The sequence below is a fragment of the Aspergillus puulaauensis genome, chromosome 1, assembly GCF_016861865.1.
Source record: "Aspergillus puulaauensis MK2 DNA, chromosome 1, nearly complete sequence".
Taxonomy (NCBI): domain Eukaryota; kingdom Fungi; phylum Ascomycota; class Eurotiomycetes; order Eurotiales; family Aspergillaceae; genus Aspergillus; species Aspergillus puulaauensis.
In genome coordinates this window covers 5372361-5394305 of record NC_054857.1, presented here as the reverse complement: position 1 = coordinate 5394305, position 21945 = coordinate 5372361, and the positions used below count along the sequence as shown (strand labels likewise).

The 21945-nt window shown below is 50.2% G+C and overlaps 9 protein-coding genes across 9 annotated transcripts; 5 read left to right on the top strand and 4 right to left on the bottom strand.

Moving 5' to 3' along the window:
• Positions 1 to 46: 46 nt before the first annotated feature.
• Positions 47 to 1681, top strand: APUU_12129A (gluconeogenesis factor YvcK family protein; the record flags this gene model as incomplete). The annotated part of the gene is made up of 2 exons (XM_041698296.1): positions 47 to 251; positions 318 to 1681. The coding sequence occupies 2 exons, from the start codon at positions 47 to 49 to the stop codon at positions 1679 to 1681; spliced, it is 1569 nt and encodes a 522-aa protein (XP_041551495.1).
• Positions 1682 to 2028: 347 nt separating this feature from the next.
• MIP1 (DNA-directed DNA polymerase gamma MIP1) lies at positions 2029 to 5479 on the bottom strand (the record flags this gene model as incomplete). The annotated part of the gene is made up of 2 exons (XM_041698295.1): positions 2029 to 5264; positions 5317 to 5479. 2 exons carry the CDS (start codon positions 5477 to 5479, stop codon positions 2029 to 2031), a joined length of 3399 nt encoding a protein of 1132 aa, XP_041551494.1.
• Positions 5480 to 5879: 400 nt separating this feature from the next.
• On the top strand, positions 5880 to 6509 carry SLX8 (uncharacterized protein; the record flags this gene model as incomplete). The annotated part of the gene is made up of 2 exons (XM_041698294.1): positions 5880 to 6249; positions 6298 to 6509. The coding sequence occupies 2 exons, from the start codon at positions 5880 to 5882 to the stop codon at positions 6507 to 6509; spliced, it is 582 nt and encodes a 193-aa protein (XP_041551493.1).
• Positions 6510 to 7353: 844 nt separating this feature from the next.
• On the top strand, positions 7354 to 9465 carry APUU_12126A (putative CorA family metal ion transporter; the record flags this gene model as incomplete). Its single annotated transcript, XM_041698293.1, has 5 exons — positions 7354 to 8977; positions 9026 to 9099; positions 9153 to 9208; positions 9262 to 9315; positions 9366 to 9465. The coding sequence occupies 5 exons, from the start codon at positions 7354 to 7356 to the stop codon at positions 9463 to 9465; spliced, it is 1908 nt and encodes a 635-aa protein (XP_041551492.1).
• Positions 9466 to 9594: 129 nt separating this feature from the next.
• Positions 9595 to 10834, bottom strand: APUU_12125S (uncharacterized protein; the record flags this gene model as incomplete). Its single annotated transcript, XM_041698292.1, has 2 exons — positions 9595 to 10588; positions 10656 to 10834. The coding sequence occupies 2 exons, from the start codon at positions 10832 to 10834 to the stop codon at positions 9595 to 9597; spliced, it is 1173 nt and encodes a 390-aa protein (XP_041551491.1).
• A 398-nt stretch (positions 10835 to 11232) lies between these two features.
• On the top strand, positions 11233 to 14871 carry RAD5 (DEAD/DEAH box helicase; the record flags this gene model as incomplete). The annotated part of the gene is made up of 1 exon (XM_041698291.1): positions 11233 to 14871. One exon carries the CDS (start codon positions 11233 to 11235, stop codon positions 14869 to 14871), a length of 3639 nt encoding a protein of 1212 aa, XP_041551490.1.
• A 233-nt stretch (positions 14872 to 15104) lies between these two features.
• Positions 15105 to 16369, bottom strand: APUU_12123S (uncharacterized protein; the record flags this gene model as incomplete). The annotated part of the gene is made up of 3 exons (XM_041698290.1): positions 15105 to 15232; positions 15324 to 16127; positions 16183 to 16369. The coding sequence occupies 3 exons, from the start codon at positions 16367 to 16369 to the stop codon at positions 15105 to 15107; spliced, it is 1119 nt and encodes a 372-aa protein (XP_041551489.1).
• A 520-nt stretch (positions 16370 to 16889) lies between these two features.
• On the bottom strand, positions 16890 to 18613 carry HTS1 (histidine--tRNA ligase; the record flags this gene model as incomplete). The annotated part of the gene is made up of 5 exons (XM_041698289.1): positions 16890 to 17768; positions 17815 to 18063; positions 18130 to 18397; positions 18462 to 18486; positions 18544 to 18613. The coding sequence occupies 5 exons, from the start codon at positions 18611 to 18613 to the stop codon at positions 16890 to 16892; spliced, it is 1491 nt and encodes a 496-aa protein (XP_041551488.1).
• A 601-nt stretch (positions 18614 to 19214) lies between these two features.
• DCP2 (decapping enzyme complex catalytic subunit DCP2) lies at positions 19215 to 21755 on the top strand (the record flags this gene model as incomplete). Its single annotated transcript, XM_041698288.1, has 2 exons — positions 19215 to 19245; positions 19327 to 21755. 2 exons carry the CDS (start codon positions 19215 to 19217, stop codon positions 21753 to 21755), a joined length of 2460 nt encoding a protein of 819 aa, XP_041551487.1.
• Between the last annotated feature and the right edge of the window lie 190 nt (positions 21756 to 21945).

Here is a 21945-nt window from a genome sequence, read left to right as displayed (position 1 = left end):
ACACACCAGCTGCAATTAGCCACGTTACTGGCTAGCCAAAACTACCATGTCGAGCACGCCCTCTGCCCCAAACAGGGGTCTCGTGGTCTTCTCTGGAGGGAGTGCTGCCAATAGCCTTGTGGACGTTTTCGATTCTGTTCGGCAAAGCAAGGATTGTTCCCTAAGTTATATCATCCCGATCAGTGACAATGGAGGCTCATCCTCGGAGCTGATCCGAATATTCGGCGGGCCTGGTATTGGTGATGTAAGGAGTGAGTATCTTGGATACACGATTGTCCTTCACAGCTTTGCTTGTTTCACTAATAATGCTTGCACAGGTAGACTAGTTCGTCTGATTCCACCCTCGCCTCCCGATTCGGAGCGAGCTGCAATCAAGACATTATTCAATCATAGACTGCCAGCGGACGATTCCGCCCATAGTGAGTGGCTCGCTATCGTGGATGGTACATCAGCACTATGGAGATCGATCACTCCAGCAAAGAAGGAGCTCATCAGATCGTTCTTCAACCTCCTTAACCTGGAGATCCTCAAGCGTGCTCGACCCCCATCATCAACCTTCGACTTTTCCTCTGCAAGTGTTGGCAACTTGTTCCTCACAGGCGCACGGCTTTTCAGCGGGAGTTTTGAAAGCGCTATATATCTACTAAGCAACATCTGTGATGTTTCTTCAGATATTATTCGCGTGATCCCTGCAATTAATTCGAACTTCTCCCACCACATCTCCGCCTCGCTGGCCAACGGAACCATCATCGTAGGCCAAAACAGCATTTCTCACCCTAGCTTTCCACCTCGGTCGGCATCATCACGTCCAAACCCTGCTCTGCGGGGCGGTGGAACTAGTACGTCCATCGACCAGGGCATTGACTATACTGAACCATCCGACGTCCTTGACACAGCCGTCTACGAGGACGACCAACCCCCAGGATTCCTCCCACACCTCCGCAAGAAGAGCATCAACTTTTCGAAGTCCGAACACGAAGACCTACCCGCCCGCATCACTAGAGTTTGGTATATAAACCCCTACGGCCAGGAAATTAGACCCCGTGCCAACCCGCGCGTTCTCGAGTCGCTGCGCGATTCGCAAGCGATTATATACAGCATCGGCTCCCTCTACACTTCTATCATCCCTAGCTTAGTCCTCCAAGGCGTCGGGCAAGCCATCGTTTCCAGCCCGGCGCGTCACAAGATCCTCATCCTAAACGGCTCTCTAGATAGAGAGACCGGTCCGCCTTCAGACCCTTTTTCGGCGATGGATTTCATCGAAGCAATCACTCGCGCGGGCGAGGAGAGTCGCGGACGTACGAAGCTCGAACCCACGCCGGCATCTACATCCGCTTCAGATATCGAGGCTTTCCCATCCTTAACTTTGGATGATGGAGGACTTTCCCTTCCTTACACCTCGTATGTTACGCACGTCCTCCATCTCGAAGGGCCAGGGACACCGCACGTCGACAGAGACCGGCTTTCTGAGCTGGGTATTGAGACCCTTCGTCTTTATGGGCGGAAGATTGTCTCGTCTCAAGGCGAGACTGTAATTGAGATCCCTACTGGAATGAGATATGATTCCACAGGCCTGATTCAGGCGTTGGAGGTTGTATTGGGAAAGAAAGGGGATGGGATGTTGAGGGGCGCGGCCAGTAGGAGGAATACCTTGGATACAGGGAGGAAAAGTGGTGTTTAGAGACCTGTTTCATGAATCGTGTTGGACATAACGAGCATTTGTGGGTTGGGGTAATTTTTATTAGACAGAGCAAGACACAAGACTGGTAGATAGAGTAGATCAGATTTATTATTTACATCTCACATTATGATCACCATATCAATACAGACTCCAAGACATAGCTTTGTAGTTTGATTCCACACCACAGGCCACAGACGCCGTCCCCATGCATCGTAAGTCATATAATACATCTGCGAAGTATAATCGAGGATATAAAAAGTGCAATGCCAGGTCTTGGGAGACCATGCAAAAAAGGACATATACATAGGAAATGAAAAGGTAAGTTAAGGGAAAGAAATCGAAGATAATTATGCTCTCGCCGTCGGGCGTGGTTTCCAAGTCTGACGGCCGAAATTGACCTGGGGAGGCCTGCTCCCCTGCGGGAAGTCTCGGAAGTCACCACCATAAAGGCCCGAACCGATATCCATGAGGATTGCTTTTTGGGGTTCGGCTGCAGCTGTAGAACCACTGGTTGATTTGGTGCGGGTATTTGACCGCGTCGTTGTTTGTTTGGTCGGAGCATTTGCCTGAGTAACCTCTTTTATAATCTCTCGAAGTTCCTTATCATCCTTCGTGATTTGAGCTTTTATAAGAGCCGGGTTATTGGAGGTTTCAAGTGCAGACATTACGGTTTCTCGAGGCGTGTAACTAAACCTTTCTGGCGATGGTGGCAAAACTGGGGTTATTGACGGGTCAAGGCGGGCTTGGTCGTTTTTGTTGAGGAGTTGAAGAATATCAAGACTTTCGCCGTGGGGAATTTTGTGTGGATAAGATGGGGTTACGCAGTCCATGTCGACCTCTTTGCGCAACACGTGGTCGATGTCAATTTGAGAGAAGTAGGCACAGGACTGTGGTAGATCATTGATACCAACCTGCTGCGAGAACATGGCGCGCGTCCACACATTTGCAACCTGTAAAGCCAAAGCAGCGCGATATTTGTCTTCTTCTTTGACAAGATATCTGATTTCGTCATGGACAGTGATGGCCAAACGGGCCTGGATATTGAAGCGTCGAATGAGATAATCCATGGAAATAATCAGCAGGTGAAGGTAATCCACACCAGATGATTGGATTGCCCAGTTGATACGCGAGGTCATGAAGCTACCTCTATTGATAAAGCGCCGCATTAGTGCTTCAGTGATACCAGCACCTAGAACTGGAGTTCGTGGCCGTTCTTGATCGGCAAACTCTTCTAACTTGTTGAAGACGAAGGACTCTGTGCCGCCCCGCCAGAAGGGGTTGTCGCTCAAAAGGCGGCGAGTGGTTTTGGCACCCTTCGTCTCTTTGTACAGCTTCGTTGCAACCTCCTGAGTTTGTCTCTCAGTCATGGATGGGTTGAACTGGCGTAGTAAAGTAGCTGCAAATTTGACACCGGCTCCATAAATACGGCCATAATTGAATACCTTCGCATCGTTGCGAGAAATGCCCAAAATTTTAGCAGTTCGCGAATGCATATCAGTTCCAGCAGCCTTGGACCCTTCTAGGGTCATGAATCCAATTGCATTTCCACCATGAAGTTGGAATTGAGCATCGCCGATTAGACTTGCAATCCATAGCTCTTGAGAGTCGACGTCGGCACCAACAAAGGCGTAACCCGGCGGAGCCTTGATCATCGCCTTTAACTCAGAGCCAACACGATTTGCCTTGGCATTACTGGCTGTAAGCCACGTATTTTCAACTGCCCTTCGAGTGATAGTTCCCATTGGAATAATCTGAGGCAGGATGAATCCTACTTTCTCATCTTCTTTCTTCGGAGTAAGAGACCGTACGTCATTCTCATAGACAACTATCTGACCCATGATTCGGTCACGAGCGCTGATCCAATAAGAACAAGACGCATTCATTTCCAACGCCTCTTTGGCAAGGGCGTACTGAGACGATAGCGTGCTGCGCTCAAAAAATTGCAGGTAACCTTTGGCAAGCGGACTGACACAGCGCGCTTGCGGTCCATCTTTGTGAGGAAGTTTGAAGTAGATGTGCCTTCTATCATTTTGCAGCTCTGCGTTTTTTTCATCGGACATATCGCATGCAACCACAGGCTGATTCTCGTACTGGTGAGCCTTTTCGCGAGGGACTTTAAATGCCCAACCGTGCTTGTCAGACCAAATCAACGGATGGGTATCCCACGAGAGCTTGAGAAGTATCGGCGCGATCCGCGTCCTTACCGTCAGGTTGATGTCTGATGTGTTTGATGTAAACAGGTCTTTATACCATTGCGGCATGCCGGGCTTCTTTTGTCTGGCAGCTGGCCGGGGAGGATCTCCTTTCTTCTTGCCTTTGACCATTTTGATCTCCTGGCCGGACCAGTCCAGCTGTCGTAACCAGGGGTCATTATTATATTTTTCGGGATCATCCTTGACACTCAGCGCCTCATCGCATAGTTCGACAAGCCGGCGTTGAACATCGCCCAGCCTCTGATGATACGTCGATTCAGCATTGTCGAGATATTCTTTCCAGCTCTGATTTACCGGGAGAATGACGGAGGAGAGATGCCTAAGAGCACCAAAGCTGACTGGATGTGGGCAAACCTCAAGGAAATTGGGGAAAACCCTCTTGTATACGCGATGTGTGATAGCAACATCAGCAGCGCAGTAATCAAGTAGCTCATCCAATTTTTTCAATATCTGGGGTTTGTCAAGCTCCCCGAAGTAGTCCCTCTGGGACTTGTCGATCGTAACGTCGCAGTGGAATTTAGCCACATCTCGAAGTGAATTGACCGAACTTCTCCCAACCCAGAGTTCTTCTTCTTCTTCCCGCAACATTTTATTTTCAATTAGCGCTGCAAGCTCAACAGAGTCGTTGTCATTTGCAATTTTTTCTCTTAGATCTTTATTCTTCTTATGGCGCATCCACGTAGGCCGTTGCTGAGAGCACATTCCGTTGACAGCGACATGGAGAGACATTGTGTCAAGGAAAAAATTCTGAGTCTGTTTCAAATCATACTCCTCGAATACGCGCGCACGATCGTAGCCGATATTGTGTCCGACAATGATACGAGGTTGGGTTGGATCGCCCAAGGGAACAAGCTGGATTTCGTTCTCCGACTCCCCCAATAACCAGGGGGATATCCAAGCATACCAAGCCGAAGGGCTAACAGCACATGCCATTACAGCGAATGGGTGTTCTTTGTACATCACTTCAGTGTCAAAAGTGAGCATTGACTCGTTCGGTGCCTCAACAGCCTCCCACGTGCCATCCTTGTGATATTTAGTCCACCCACTGCGCTTGATCCATTTTCGAGGTAGTTCCGGTGAATTTACTACCCCATATTGCTTGGCGTAGGTGAGATATGGTTCTGATGAGTCCATTCCTAGCTTGAAGAAATGCTCATCCAAAGTTTGCCCCTGGAGAGCGGGCAGGTCAAAGGCGACCGGATCCGCATGCTCTTGCGCCTTCCCAAGTAGATCATGGCGCGCAAGATGGTCTTTTGATAGGGTGACTAGATTCGGATCAGGCGGATTCGACTTATTGAAGAATATCTGCGAGTAGACATGGTCGCTCAGTTGTTGGACACCGATCTCGTTGAACCTTGCCGCAGCAGGGACTAAAAAAGTTAGCGTCAAAGAGCCCGTCGCATGTTCACAATTGTCACCTACCTGTTAGGGGTGTCCGCTGAGTGTCGCTTTTGCCATCTTGCGAACTATGGTGTCTTGTTGATAGTGGCGAAGCATGCGACTGCACAAGGGGACGAACGCGAAGTCTCTGAGCGGAAAGACGAGTCAGGCCCCTCGAACAGGGTGAGCAGTGACTCCTAAGCATATTACGATTGAAAAGAAGACAATCGTATGAGCTCCATGATAAACCAAGTGAAATTTCGTCGGGTTGAGCGTTGGTGATTGAGGTAACATGAGACAAGGAGGGAAGTGAGCACCAAAGCTCTTTCCTATCGTGGAACAAGAGTCCCGTCCCGGCAGTTTGGTACGGAAGGATAATATTCCGGATAAGCACACCGCTTGCCTATATCGTCGGCGCCTTATCAATCAGGTGATAAGCTGGGCAGAATCCGGGATTGTCAAACAATGAAGTGGCGGACACTCCGTCTTTATGCAACTCTTTAGACACTTGTTTCGCTATTTCAATCGACATCCATCGCTGTGGGGAGATTTATTCTCCAGCCAGGATCTGAACGAGAATAGCCTCCGATTTTCTCCATACAACTATGGATAACCAAGCTTCTTCCTCTCAGAGACGCCGCATCTCAGCGGTGGAGATACCATCCTCATCACCTCCTCGTTCTCGACGACCTTCTACTCAAGCGGGCCCTTCAGGATCTCGTAAACGACGCCGACTTACGAATCAGAGTGTTTCCTCAACAACATCTCAACCTGAAAATGAACAACCTATTGAGTCTATTGATCTTACCGATGTCGATGGAAATTCAGCTATTGCCAAGGTACTGGCGAGACAACGAGAAGATGCAGTCGCCGCCCAGCACACAGATGATATCGCAAATGCGCGTTCGCGATTCACTGGGTACAAGTGTCCTGTGTGCATAGACACTCCTGTGGATGCTACGACTACAGTCTGTGGTAGGTTCCTTTACTGTGAAGCTGTAAGCATTTGCTGACTCCAATAAGGTCATTTATTCTGCCATAAGTGCATCATCGAGACACTGAAGTTTAGTGAGGAGCAGCGAGCAGACCACACAGGAAAAACCCCGCGAGGCACATGCCCCGTGTGTCGAAAACCTCTCGCGAGAGCAGATGCGCCCGGAAACAAGAGAAATCTTGTACCCTTACAAATCAAGCTTGTTACCAAAAAGCGGACGCAGCACAGGGATACACCTTGAGTATCCATTTTGAATATCCGGAAACCATTTTACTATCGACTTCGTACCTTGGTACATGAGGTACAACCCCACATATCAAATCGGCATCGTGTAACGCCATAGAAAATTGCCTCTTTTGGGATATTTCCCTTAGTACATCCCCGTTTGAGCCTGAGGGGTATGGTGCCATGGCAAACTCCGCTGTTATATGGAGCGCCACCATCACCCCCGCCGAGATATATTGTATATTATTGCGTCACGGTCGTGATATGCTTGCAGATATTCATGCGACAGGCCTGCAATGGCCCGGAGGCGTTGCCCACGAGGAAGCTAGACCGTGGTTTAGAGCTTCATTACATCAAAGGAGAAATACACCTTATGTACAATGGCCCAAGAAATCAGATTGCCTATAACTTTATATCAGTGAAGTAAAAGACATCCGCTCGGAACTTGGATGGGTAAAGTAATTGGGCCAGGGACGACGGGATATGTATAAGTCCCAAATCGGGTAAGAACGCCAAGACGTCAACCAGGGTCCAGCTGTGACATCAAGGCCTGAGCCGAAACATCAACCTTGAAATGGAACGTGGTATGTTCTGGACGTTCTTTTGGGATCTCGCCTTGGTTGTCTCCATTACTACTGCCTAGGCTTCTTTCATTGCTGGGCTCTCCATCGTTTGGTGTTACCCCTATGTGACTGTTCCTCTCCTGAAACGTCATCTCCGGCGACGAAGGATCCGAATGGGAGATAACGAGGCCGCGACAACAACAGGAAAGCGCACATGCACATCAAGTTTCACTCGATGTTCTTGAAATACAATTTTCTGTTCATTGGCTCTGATAGGGCTATTGTATACTGGGCAATATGAGCGTCCATTCCCTTGACCATGCCGCATTGGCGAGCACGCCGTCCCCACGGTCTGGATCAGTGCCTGATATTGAAGCCCATCCACGTTCACCGCAGGAACAGCCTTTCCCAACCAGCTGGGAAACCACGTCACCAGAGACACGGACTATTCCTGCAAGGCCGAGCTCTCAGGAGACGGTCAGGCACCGTGCGCGACGCGCAAATACTGCCCGTTCATACCGTCCGGACACTGTTGCGCACGACCCAAGCTGGCAGCCGGGGACCGAACCTGGTATTGATCCTACCAGACCTCTCCCGGCTTATAACGCAGAATGGATGACCTCAATATCAACGAGCTTACATCGTCGGTGCGATATCACTGTAGTGGACTTCTCTCAGAATGAAATGCGCCAATATGCACTCGATAACGACACAATAGAGCAATTTATGGCCCGAGAGCGGGAGCCCTGGGTGCAGTGCAGGTGGATCAACGTCAATGGTCTGAGCTGGGATGTTATTAGGGTCCTGGGTAACCAAAAAGGATTGCATAGGCTTGCGCTGGAAGACTTGATCAACGAAACTAATCGCACCAAGGTGGATTGGTATTCTGATCATGCGTATATTGTCCTTACGTTACAAAAGTTGATCACCCGTCGACAAGACTCGAGCGACTCAGAAGAGGAGGACCTAGATGATAATGAGCCTTTCAGGCCAGGTCGAAGAGATTCCGGGATGAGTAGTAGCAGATCGGTATCTGTGAAGAAACCCACTCGGCGACGTGTTATTCTAGCTGCCCTGAAAGATATCTTCTGGCCAAAATCGCGAAAACATGAAGCATCAAATAGGAACACCGATGGAGCTGGCTCTCGGTCTGCTATGAATGGATCCTCGAAGAACCCCAGATTTGGTGATCTCACTGATGTTCCAGGCCCTGCGCGCAGTATTCAGCGATACCGAGGTGGTCCGAATGAAGATCGGATTGCTTTCATGGAGCGCCATGCTGTGCTAGCGCCAAAGGGCCTGGGTGTGACACTTGAACAAGTTTCAATCTTTCTCAACGCTGATAATACCGTCATTTCATTTTTTGAAGCAAGTGCAGAGGAGATTGAGGCGCCTATTGCGAGGCGTCTTACCCAACCAGAGACGATTTTACGCCAGTCATGCGATGCTAGTATGCTCGTGCAGGCCATATTGGATGCCATTATCGACCTGGCGATACCGGTGACCACAGCCTACCAAGACGCAATCGGTGATCTTGAGCTCGACGTCTTGACGGACCCAGATGTTGACCAATCTAAGAGTCTTTATATCCTAACCTCCGAAATCGCAATCCTTCGCAGCGTTATGCAACCGATAGCGACCATTATTAATGCTCTTCGAGACCATCGTTCCGAACCAATCAGCACGCCTGGCCTTGCAACACTCCGTCCTCCAGGGTTTGCAACACCTTCCTCCACTCCGGGACACATCGGAATCAGTACTCCAAATCTTATGAGTATAGGTGGCACGAGTGTGTCAATAAGTCCCATGTGCCATACATACTTGGGCGACGCACTAGACCACTGTATTACCATCGTTGAGGGATACGACCAAATGCGAAGAGCTGCAGATAACATGATTGATCTGATCTTCAACACAATTGGTGAGTGCCCCATCGATTAGTCCTTGACTTTCTATTAACATAAATTAGGTGCGTACCAGAATGAGAGTATGAAGCAGCTAACACTCGTGACGTGCTTGTATCTTCCTCTTACTTTCTTAACGGTTGGTCTTTTTTTACCCAGCAAGTATAAATATCTCATGCTTACTCTCAACAGGGTTATTTTGGTATGAACTTTGACAGATTCTCCGGAGTCACCGACCATAGCGATTCGTAAGTATAAGAATAGAATGGCCATGCAAACCTAAGCTGATCTGATTGATTAGATATTTCTGGATAATTGCACCGCCTTTCGTGTTTGCAACCACGCTTATCTTGATGTGAGGCTCCCCCTCTACTTTTTCGTGACCGTGCTAACCCATCCTGCCAGGCGCGATAAAATCCAGCGGTATGCTGTATTACTGGCGCAAAGACGCCTCATTACCAGCTCGAGACGACAGAGAAGGCAAAAAGTGTCCAAGCGGGATTGACCTTGCGTGTTTATCGGGATTGGTTCTCAGCAACAAAACCATGTCCGATGGCAATTACTGTTAATTCATGAGCGGTGACTTTACATTGTATATTCAGTTCTATATTGTACATTCTATAATAGAGATATGTTAGAAAGCCTTTCGTCGAAATGCCATGTAAGCCTTCCACGGAAGCTTCCAATCAGACCGAAGAAGCTCGGGTTTAAAGATATCAAAGTCCACGCTCTCAAGCTTGTCCAGCCAGAGTCGCGTTGCAACAGCAGGCATGAAGACTCCAAAGGCCCGGTTTACCTCGTCGAGCGGCGATTCATGCTGTGAACCATCTCCAACAGCATACTGATGATCCTCCTCCCCTTCATGCTCAAAATCATGGCCGACGTCACTCCCAGCCCGCAGATTGCTCAGCATCTGCTGCACTGTAATCAAATGATCACTCGCCCTCGTCGCAACTGTAAATACCGCATCACGTAAGCCCTCTGCCTCCGCTCCCCGCCTGAATACCTCTTCCTCTTTCACTCCTGCCTGCGCCATAACATCCAACGGCAGCATCACAGCACCCTGCCTGGACCCTCCCTGGACAGCCCCGGCCCCAGCTCCCTGCGCCTGCTGCACCTGTTGCGGGAACGCTACAATCGGCAATCCCCGCAATACAGCCGCTATCCCTGCAGCCTTCCCAATATGGCTCGCAACATGGTCCGCCGTAACACTAGTCATCGGCATAGTCGACAGCGTTAAATAAAGCAATGTACTATACGTATTCTCCGCATAACTTTCCATTGCTTCGAGATTAGGATACGGGTCATTCGTAAGCGTTTGCTCCCGCGCATTAACCATGCGATTCAACCAGTTCTTGCTCAATTTTGCTTTTCCGCCGCTTCGGTGGTGCAAGTCATCGATTGCTGAGGCGAGGAGGATAGCGATAGGTTCTTTCGGTGGTGTGCCTGCGAGGGTCTTTGTGATGGCTTCGCGCCAGAATTGTAGGCGCATTAGGCCGATTGTGTGCGAGGAGGTCGTGTCGGGGATGAGGGAGAGGGTGGAATTGAGTGCGCGGAGGGCGATATATGCCGGTTGTGTTTGGCGGGGAATGAAGGTGCTTAGAGTGTAGGAGGGACGGTCATATTTTCTGCATGGCGAATATGGTTAGCATCGCACCGACTATTTCCGTATAACTGGTGTGAGCGATTGCGTACTCGAGAAGATTAAGGCAGTATCTATGTGCGGCTTGGACTTCCTCTTCCGCTGCTCCGGCTATGGGAGGAGTTGTGTTGAGCTCGCGCGCTTGATGAAATGACGTTTTGGGGACGATATAGAGACTGCGCATTTGGCGGCTCGAGCGGCATGGCCGCATTGCGTCCTTAAATAAGGACATATCTTTGCCACTGTTTTGAAGGTATAGGTGATATCTGGTTTTCTGTCGGATGGATTGCGCAGAATCGCAAGGCCGGTGAACGTAGCAAAAAAAAATAAAAAATAAAAAAATAAAATCGTATTAATTACAATGCATCTGAGCCGAAACTTGAGACCCGCAAGGAAAGACGGGAGTTTGAGTGCTCAATATACAATATACTGATGTTGGCGTTGGTGTTGGGAGATACTTTTTTTCTCCACTGGAATTCTCAAATGACGTCGGCCCGAATATTAATTAGCGGACTTTTCGCGCGTCGGCGCGTCTCCCGAGACACGATCGCCAGCATAATTCAATCGACTCCATGTTTAATTTTCTCATACTCCCCCTTCACCTTACTTAACCACATATATACTCGGTACATGATGGACTTCGACGCTGCTAATGATCGACCTTTTAAGAAAAGACGCTTCTTCGTTGATGATTCACCCGATACGCCTCAATCCGCTGTCGAACCTGGGGCCCCGGCATTGAGCCTAGACGCGTCGGCACCATCACCTTCGCGCACGGAGCTGGATAATGGGTTCAACGGCTTTCATACTTTTCGCCTAGCGCCGCGAGTCCACATGCCTGGGAATGGTGGACCAGCACAGCAAGCGATATCCTTTCGTACATCCCAGCAAACCCCCAAGTCACCAGATCAAAAAGGTATAGACGGGTTCGATGCGGCGGCTTTCATCAGCATCGTGGGTGAGGAGGTACCCCAGGAAACGTTACAAAAAATTCGAAAAATGTCCGGTGGTGACCTCGAGAGAGCAATAAATATATACTTTGATGGATCATGGAAAACATCTGGAAATGCGGGGTCAAGTCAAACGACACTATTACCCCGTGAACCAATCCCGGCACAGCCAGTCTCATCGAATGTGTCGATAGCGAACGATACAGCTCCAGTGCAGAATGACATGGAAGTTGCCGAGCCAGCGGTTCCGAGACGGAGTTTGAAATCCCAACCTCCGCTAAGATATGTCGGAGCATTCGGTGTAGGAGCGTGGGCCACTAGAAGTGGGCTAGGTTTTATCCAACACGGTGACGAAGTTAGAATTGAGCGTGCAAGATCCCAGCCTCTCTCGACTCGTGGTCGTACCGGAAAACTAAGGGTCAACCAGAAAGGGGATGTTCTCACACGCTTCACGAACATCGCCGGCCAAGAGGTTGGAAGACTTCCCAGGGAAACAGCCGAATGGGTGTCCACCTTGATTGATCAGAAGATCTGTGAGTTTCGAGGCACTTGTGTTTTCGCTCCGGATCGACTTAGAGTGAACGACACCGTTTATCTGCAGCTCCGGTGTTACATGCGAATAGAAGCGTTCCAACCAGAGATACTACATCAATCATTGGATGACAACAGGGCGACAACAATTTTTGAGCAGGAAGAAAACACCGAGGAGAAACAGCTGCGTCTTCGCCAGGTCGCTCTTGTGAATCTGTTCGACGAGATTGGTCTCCAAGCTACATCGCAGGACGACGCGACCAAAAAGCAGAAAAAGGAAGGATTGCTTCGCGCGGCGGAAATGGCAGATCAAGAAGCCAAAAAAGTGACCAAATCCGGAAACAATGACTCTGAAGTAGAGGAGCCCGCAGAGCTCGAGGAAGATCAACTTGATGCACTCTATAAGAAGGCACAGTCCTTCGATTTTAACATGCCTGAAGCTCAGCCCCCGCCGTCATTTGCCTTGGATCTCCGAAAATACCAGAAGCAGGCACTGCATTGGATGCTTTCAAAGGAAATGGATAAGAAATCCGGTAGAGAGGATTCGATGCATCCGCTTTGGGAGGAGTATAAGTGGCCCTTGAAAGATGTCGATGACCAAGAAATGCCGACTATTGAAGGAATAGATCACTTTTACGTTAATCCCTACTCTGGAGAATTGAGTCTTGATTTTCCCGCTCAAGAACAACATTGTCTAGGTGGCATCCTAGCTGATGAGATGGGCTTGGGAAAGACGATTGAGATGCTGAGCTTGGTCCATTCCCATAGGAATGTTCCCCCAAGCCAAAACTCTAGCAATTTGACTAGACTGCCCACGTCCGGCGTAGTACCGGCACCATATACTACCCTAGTTGTTGCGCCAACTTCTTTACTCGCACAGTGGGAGAGTGAAGCTGTGAAAGCCTCCAATGATGGCTCAATGAAGGTACTAATGTATTATGGAAACGAAAAGGCCGTGAATTTACGGGAATTGTGTTCTACCAACAACGTTGAAGCCCCAAACGTGATTGTCACGAGTTATGGTGTGGTCCTTGCGGAACATCGGACTCAACAAGCGATATCAGCGGGCGCCTCCTGGACGCCAGGAAACCTATTCTCGGTAGACTTCTTCCGAGTCATCCTCGACGAAGCTCATATTATCAAAAATCGACGATCAAAGACAGCAAGGGCTTGTTATGATATCAAGTCAACACACCGATGGGTCCTCACCGGCACACCCATTGTCAACCGTTTGGAAGATTTGTTCAGCTTGGTGAAGTTCCTCAAGGTTGAGCCGTGGGATAACTTTTCCTTCTGGAAAACCTTCATCACTACGCCATTCGAATCAAAGGAGTTCGTACGCGCGCTTAGCGTTGTACAGACGGTCCTTGAGCCACTGGTACTTCGGCGTACCAAGACGATGAAGACACCCGAAGGCGAGCCATTAGTGCCATTGCCCAAGCGGGCGGTACGAATTGAGGAAGTTGATCTTATAGAGCAGGAAAGGGAAATCTATAATCACATTTTCACCCGGGCAAAGCAAACATTCAACAGCAACGTGGAAGCCGGAACCTTGCTCAAGTCGTACTCGACAATATTTGCACAGCTCCTCCGTCTACGTCAGACATGCTGCCATCCAATCCTTACGCGTAACAAAGCAATCCTAGCAGATGAGGAAGACGCCGCTGCTGCTGCCGATCAGGCGAACGAGCTCAAAGATGATATGGACCTCCAAGAACTTATTAGCCGGTTCACCGCAACGACCCAAAACGCCAATTCCAACGAACCTCAAGATCCATCGATAACATTTACTGCCCACGCATTACGCCAAATCCAAACAGAGTCAAGTGGAGAATGTCCGATCTGCTCGGAGGAACCTATGATCGACCCAGCCGTCACATCTTGTTGGCACAGCGCTTGCAAGAAGTGCCTAGAGGACTATATCCAGCATCAAACAGACAAGGGTGTCCAGCCTCGCTGTTTCTCCTGCCGTGCATCCCTAACAGCGCAAGACATTTTCGAAGTCATCCGTCACTCGCCAAACTCCACACCCGCCGAACCACCCTCCTCTATAGATAGTAACGACCTATATGGCAGCTCTCAACCAATACCTCGGATCTCACTGCGAAGAATCAACCCCCTCTCTCCATCCGCGCATACGTCAGCCAAAATCCACGCCCTTCTCTCACACCTCTCTCGTGTCCCAGCCGGTACAAAATCCGTCGTTTTCTCCCAATTTACCTCCTTTCTGGACCTCATTGGGCCCCAGCTATCCAAGGCCGGAATCTCGCACGTCCGTCTCGATGGCACAATGCCACAAAAGGCCCGCGCCGAAGTCCTAGCCCAATTCAGTAAAACCGATACCTTCACCCAGGAGGAACTCGATCAGGCCGAATCCACGCCTACCATAGTCACGCCCGCACCGGGCACCCCGTGCACGCCCAAACCTCCTACCGCCCCAACCCATAACCAGGGAGGAAGCCATTCTTCCCCAACTGTCCTCCTGATTAGTCTGCGCGCAGGTGGTGTAGGTCTCAATCTTACTGCGGCCTCGAATGTATTCATGATGGATCCCTGGTGGTCTTTTGCAATTGAGGCGCAGGCGATCGACCGTGTACATAGGATGGGTCAGCTACGCGATGTAAATGTCGTTCGGTTCATTGTAAAGGACTCGATTGAGGGAAGGATGTTAAAGGTCCAGGAGCGGAAGATGAATATTGCGGGGTCGCTAGGGTTGATGGGAGGCGACGGGAATGAGGATGAAAAGAGGAAGGAGAGGATTGCGGAATTGAGGTTGTTGTTTGAGTGATGTTGCGCTACGTCTGACATGTAGGGATTGGTACAACTACGGTGGTATGATAATGACTCAGTCTTGTATATACGTATATTCATACGGTTCATAATACATATCGATTATTATAATACAAATAATGGAAGCGCTGCGTATCAATTAACTCAAAAAGTAGAAACGTGTGCATATTTAACGGCCATGCCCTGCCTTACTCGGGTACTAACAGCGGCAATCCCACGGAAAAGGAAGGCTTAGTGGTGATGCAGCATGCCGGTGATTTTCTCCTTCACACTCTTATGGTGGTGCACACCGCTGTCCTTCCCATTACTGGCATTCTTGGTATCACTGGCCTTCTGGCCGCTTTCAGTAGACTTCCCTTCTATAATGAAACAGTGGTTAGCAATATCCTCAACCCAGAACATAGGAAAGATACTATATGATAGTACGAAGCAGTGGCAATGATTACTAACCAGGCTTGGATGTCGATTCGCCCTCTTTCAATCCTGCAGTACTGAACTTCTTCTGCTTTTCGTACGATTCCCGGGGTGCGGAAACTTTAGGGCCCCTGAGCGTCTCCTCGCTGACACCCTTCTTTTTCGCCATAGCGGCAACATCGTCAGCACTCTGGGCGCCGGCGCCTTGATTGCCGCCTTGTGACGCTGATGTTCCAGTAGTGCTAGACTCGCCGGCACCTTCCTTGCCCTGGGTCTGAGCCTGTGAGACTGAGGTACCAGTAGTGGTAGACCCGCGAGTACCTTCCGTGCCCTGAGCCCCGGACTGTGAGGTTGAAGCACCAGTAGTACTGGAGTCACCGGGGGTTTTCTGGTCCTGGGTTGCGGATTGTGAGGTTGAAGGCTGGCTTCGTTGTTCGGATGAACCTCCAGCAGCAGTCGACCCAGTTGTAGATGCGGCGGCGGCCGTCCCAGCAGAGGTTGAGGCTGAGGGTTTAGAGGTAGCTATAGTAGGTTGAGGCTCATCAGTGATAGAGCGAGACCCGGTCAGATCCTCATCTCTCTGAGTGCTCTTTGCACCAAGGGCAGAGGCATGCTCCATGCCTGAAACAGGGGCAGGGTGTTCGGTGGTAGGGTTTGTAGGGCCAATGCCCGAGGTTACGAGTGTTGCCTTGTCACTGCCTCTCCGGTACTTGTCCTGGAAGGTGCCAGTGCCAGTGCCGCTACTAGCGCCAGCGCCAGTGCCGGTGCCGGGAGTAATGGAGGAAAGAGGCTCTGTAACGGGAGCGGTATTTTCTTTGGATATGGGGGCTTCCGGTTGTTCTAAGCAGGTTGGGTCAGCTTTCCGATTGGCCTCAATGGAACAAGTAATGCTTACCATCTCGGTTGCCTGCGTCATATGGGTCGTTTACGGTTCCTTTGCCCTGGACGCCAGCTATGGGCTCCTTTTTATACGACTGCGGAACGCGCTGTTCTGTAGTCTGAGCTGCCTGCTGCTCGCCTCGGAGAGCATCAACCTCGCTCCAGAAGGCCCTGGATGCATTGTGAATAGCTTGAGTAGCCATTTTAGAATAGAAGCAATGCCAAGTGAAAGGTGTGGAGAATGGTAATCAACTAAAACTGATCTGTTTTGTGTGCTTCGAGTGAATATCTTGCCACTTTCTTGGGCCAAGGGCTTGGTAGGGGGGGCTATTATATAGATTCATGGCGGCTTGTGTAGGACCTTATACGTCAGTGAGGGTCGAAACCAAACCGGCTTCTAGACGTCATCGTCCTGATCGTCCATGGGTTCGATGATGTTGATTCATCTTCCCATGTTGTCAGTCTGCAAATCAGAGAGGGCGGTGACGTCAGGAACGGGTCACGTGGGCGATGTGTTCATCGAAGAGGAACAATCACGAGAATTCCAATGGAAGAAGGGGAAAGAAGAAAATGTGCTATGACGATTGGATATCTATTCTATTTTTTTTTCGTCTTATCAGGATAGCCAGCTGCCCTGTGTTCCTCCCAACCTCGCCGGGTATCTTGCTCCGACATGCTTAACTTAGCATTAGTTTGCTAATGCAAGGATATGTGGACATCCACTTAGCGAATCGGCAGCGTGGTCTTGTTCAGCTTCTTCTGAACCTCTTCGACTAGGTTCTCCCTCGAGACCAAATAACCGTCCTTTTCTGGGTGACCTTCTGGCAAACCAAGCTCCTTTAGCTTGACCTTGCCAACTGCTAATTCGTCCTCTCCGAGAATTACAGCAAGTGGGATGCCGCCTGCCTCAGCCAGCTTAAATTGCTGCGGTAGCCTAGGCTTGACTGATTGGGCAAATTCGGTCTTGATGCCTGCCTTCCACAGCTGATTGGCAACAGACATGCGCTCGACGAGCATGCCACTAAAACCTTTTCCACCGAAAGCCATGACGAAGACGTCGGATTCGCTGGCGCGAACAGTAGAATTTCCTTCCTTGGCATCCTGCTCAAGTCGTTGCTTCATGATTGTAAAAATTCGGTCAACACCAAATGAGATGCCGACACAAGGGATCTGACGCTTCTTGCTGAACATGTTGACCAGGTCATCGTAGCGTCCACCTGCAGCAATACTGCCCACACCGACGTTAGGATCATCGCCGTTTGACTTAGAGGACTTCTTCTGGGACTTGGCGAATCCTTCTGGGGAGGAAAGAGGTGTAACAACCTCGTAAATCAGACCAGTGTAGTAATCCAAGCCTCGGGCAAGGGAAAGATCAAAAGAGACCTTGTCTAGTACGTCGAAAGCCTCGAGATACTTGAATAGAAGCTCCATATCCTCGGCGCCCTTCTTAACATTCTCATTTGCGGAAAGAAGCTCGTCGGCCTTGATGGCGTCCAAAATTTCACGGCCACCGCTCAACTTCACGTATTCTCCAACCTTATCCGCAACTTCAGATGCCAGTCCTTTCTCTTCCATCTCAAGTTTGACTTGGTCCCATGGAAGCTAATCCGGTCAGCGGGTTTCCCACGCAATGGAAACATCGACGTACCTTGTCAAGTTTGTCAACTGCCGAGCTTATCGAACGAATTTTATCTTCGGGAACCCCACAGGCCCCAAATAATCCGTCCAGGATCTTCCGGTGGTTGAGCTTAATCGTGATATAATCCTGCATCCCAAGCGCTTCAAAGACCTCCACCACTATTCTCAGGATCTCGGCATCGGGAATCATAGCGTCGTAAGAACCGGCGATATCGAAGTCACACTGGTAGAACTCGCGCATCCGCCCCTTTGCAACTGCCTATACAACCCAATGCATTAGCCCGTGACCAGCAGTTCTGCCAACTTGTCGAGATGAGCAACTCACCGGTTGATCTCGTCGATACACCTTGGCAATCTGATATCGTTTAATGTGCTGAACCGAAGAGTTCATTGCAAGCCACCGCGCAAGCGGCACCGTCAAATCATATCTAAGCGCACTGTCCTCTCCACCTTGGTCGGCAAGATCATAAATCAGACGAGAGTCCTCGCCATACTTGCCCGCCAGGATCTCCTTGAGTTCGAAAACCGGGGTATCGAGTTGGGTACCGCCGTGGCGTTTGAACACTTCGCTGATGGCGCTGAAGATCGATTCACTGTGGGTACAGCGTAAGTAAATGAGACGCACGCGGTGGGAAACACTCGTAATCGCATGGTTACCGTAGGATCATATCAACACCAATCCCTGTGCAGGCGGAAGTTAGCAATGGAATCCAATGCGGTAAGGGCCAGGAGTGCTTACAATCCCTCGTGCCCTTGGGCGTCTTGAGCTGGAAGCTCAACTTATTTGACTTCCCCTCCTTCGTTGCCATGTCTATTGATTCGCCTTGTGAAGGCTGAGAAGTGAAAAAACGAAAGTGTCGGTAGGGAACGCTGGTGGCCCGGATTTCCCAATGAGTGCGTATGAGAGGTCTCCAGGAGGCACACGGGGAAATATCGCGGAAGGCCTTAACTGAAGAGGCTAAAAAACGCATGAATAACGACTGGCGACCCGCGAAAATGAGGGGCACTAATAGGAAAGATTTCTCGCGTTTTCCATAATGAGTCAGGTGTGGCGGGGTGTGGCGCAAGATTTACGCCACATGCTAGCTGCCTTGATGCCTTGCCTAGGCTGCTCAGCTGGTCCACCTTGCACCGACTCACCAGCTCCCAACTTCTCTTACACGGCAACTGACGACCTGACGCTCCTTTTTCGCCTAACCACTTTTGCGTTTGTCGCGACCAGACAAGCCACGACTTTCTCACCAGCGCTGTGTACCCAATAACTGTACGCTTCAGGGTTGGCGCTTCGCCAAGCACCTCTCCTTGAAGCTGCACGACTGCCTACGTCAACAGCTTGCTTTCACCCACGACCTTCGAAGCAACACTCGGCCACAGTAAGCCGTCTTGAGATGTCATCGCACGCTCTACAATATGACAGAAACAAAAATGCAGCTGGAGGATTGTAAGTTTTGTTATTCTGCGATATGCCCCTCCCTTCGCGCCTCTCGGCGTGAACCAGCTCACTAACAGCGATTGCGAACAGGGCTAGATGACTTGTGCGTCCGCTTTATTATAAACCTGCCTCGTGAAGAATTGGAATCAGTTGAGCGTATATGTTTCCAAGTCGAGGAGGCACAATGGTTCTACGAAGATTTCATCCGGCCGTTGGATCCGGGCCTTCCTTCGCTATCGCTGAAGGCTTTTGCTCTGCGGATTTTCCAGCATTGCCCGCTCATGGCCAGCTGGTCCAAATACCATCACATGACCGCATTTTCTGAGTTTCTTGCCTACAAGACTCGAGTTCCTGTTCGTGGTGCCATTATGTTAAACCAAGAAATGGATGAAGTCGTCCTGGTCAAGGGTTGGAAGAAGGGTGCGAATTGGAGTTTTCCCCGAGGAAAAATCAATAAAGACGAGAAGGATCTTGATTGTGCCATTCGTGAAGTATACGAGGAAACTGGCTACGACATTCGGGAAGCAGGACTGGTCCCTGGCGATGAGAACGTTAAGTTTATTGAGATCACCATGCGTGAACAGCACATGAGGCTATATGTTTTCCGCGGCGTGCTGCATGACGCTTACTTTGAGCCCCGGACAAGGAAGGAGATCAGTAAGATCGAATGGTGGAAGTTGTCGGATCTGCCGACTTTGAAGAAGAGCAAGCAATACGATCAAGGGCAGGCAGCTGCCAATGCGAACAAATTCTACATGGTTGCGCCTTTCCTACATCCGCTCAAGAAATGGATTGCGCAGCAGAAGAAGCTCGATCCTAAAACGCATCTGGATGCAGGCCAAGCTCTTAATGATGGCGAGTTCTCAATGGACGAAGGTCTCCAGGCCACCAATGTCGGTCACCTGCCGAACAAAGTGCCTCTGGAAGCAGCCGTTCCTAGTGACTTGCCTGAAGTGGCATCATCTCAAGATGCATCTGCGCACCTTAAGCGCCTCCTCAACATCAACGCTAGTCTTCCTGCGCCAGCGCCAGTCCAAGAATTATTCAATGCCGATCAGAGTTCGTCCAAGTCGCATGCTCTTCTGGAATTACTGCGGAGCGGTTCTTCAGGTAATCCTCTCTCCCAACCGCACATGGATCGACCTGGACCACACCCGCCGTCGGGATTCTTTCCCGGTTTTCCTCAGCAGTATGTCGGGCCCATGGGAGATGTGCCTCGTTTTCCACCGCCATACCGTGATCCTTCTCAGGTCCCGTTCTCCTCGGCAAATCAACATCCACCGCATATTCCGCCAGCGTTCTCAGCAGCTCCCCCATCAGGTATCCTCGCTGGCTACCCAGGCGCGTTCGATCCATCTCAACGCCGTCCCGCTCCGCAAAGGCCACCGCTACCACCAGGATTCCATCCTATCCCTGGGCAGGGTCCTGCTCCAGCTCCGTACCAGCGGACGGGAGATCCTCAATTCTCGCATTCAGCGCAACCTCCACAGATTTACGGCGCAGCCATACCACCTGCTAGCAATCTACCTCCGCCGAAGCTTACAAGTCATTCTTTGGCGTTATTGAACGTATTTAGAGACGAGAAGAAACAGCCCCCGCAAACCGCTACTGCGAACTTGGGAGCGCAACCTGAGGCGCCACAGAAGAATGAGCGCAAAGCTTCCCACCATCAGGATCAGCTGCTTAGCTTGTTGAAGGGATCTCCAGGGCCAGCTACTTCGCGACCCGCTGAGCTATCAGCGCATCCTGCATCCCCGGGTAGGAAACAGATCCTCCAGCGTCCGAACGCGGGTTCAAGCACTAACCAACAAGCAACCAAAGGCGCTTGGACATCCGCCACGGTATCCGGGCCACTCAATACGCCACAATTTGAGGCAATCCCTAAGTCATCGACTAGGAAGAAGAATGACTCGAGGCGTCAAGGTAGCCGAGACCGGCAGACGCAGCCTCTGGCTTCACCCATTACCATCTTGCCCAGGCCACAAAGTGCCAAGAGGGAGCAAACTCCTAGCCCAAGACAGATGCCTCCTGCTCAGACCTCTCGTCCTCGGCCTGTGAAGGCAAAGTCTCCGGAGCCAGCGAAGACGTTCCAGCCGCAGATACTGCGTCGCTCTGATAAAGCGGCTATGGAGGAGGACATACTACCCATCCGGACTAAGGATAGGGAAGAGCCCCAGGCTACCGCCGGTCTTTCTGGGTCTCCTCATGTTCCTATTCCACAACCAGATACTTACCGACGGCCAAGCCAAACGCCCGCCCAAAGAGAGGCCCTGCTCTCCCTCTTCAGCAAATCTGCTCCTTCCCCGAAAGGCCCACCTGCAGAGCAGCTGAACTTGCAGACCTCTGTCTCCAAACATTCTACTACACCCTCTGTTGTGAGCCCTCTGACACCACATCACCACCCAGCTGGCAATGGAGTGCCCAGTGACCAGGGATCCAGCATTGACCGAGTTGCGTCCCCTGCCAACAAAGCATTTTTACTTGGATTTTTGGAAGGGGTCGCTAAAGGAAGTAAATAATCTGTTAGTTATTGATTTTCTTTAGCATTGCATATGTCTACTTGTATTCTAGACTTGGTATAATTTTTTTTTTTTTTGTTTTTTTTTTTGATAATTATACGTTAACAAGGGAACCCACGATATCGGGTTCGAAGCCCGAGGTCCAAATAATTATTACGTATGAGTAGAATACTGCCGCTTTTGGTCACCG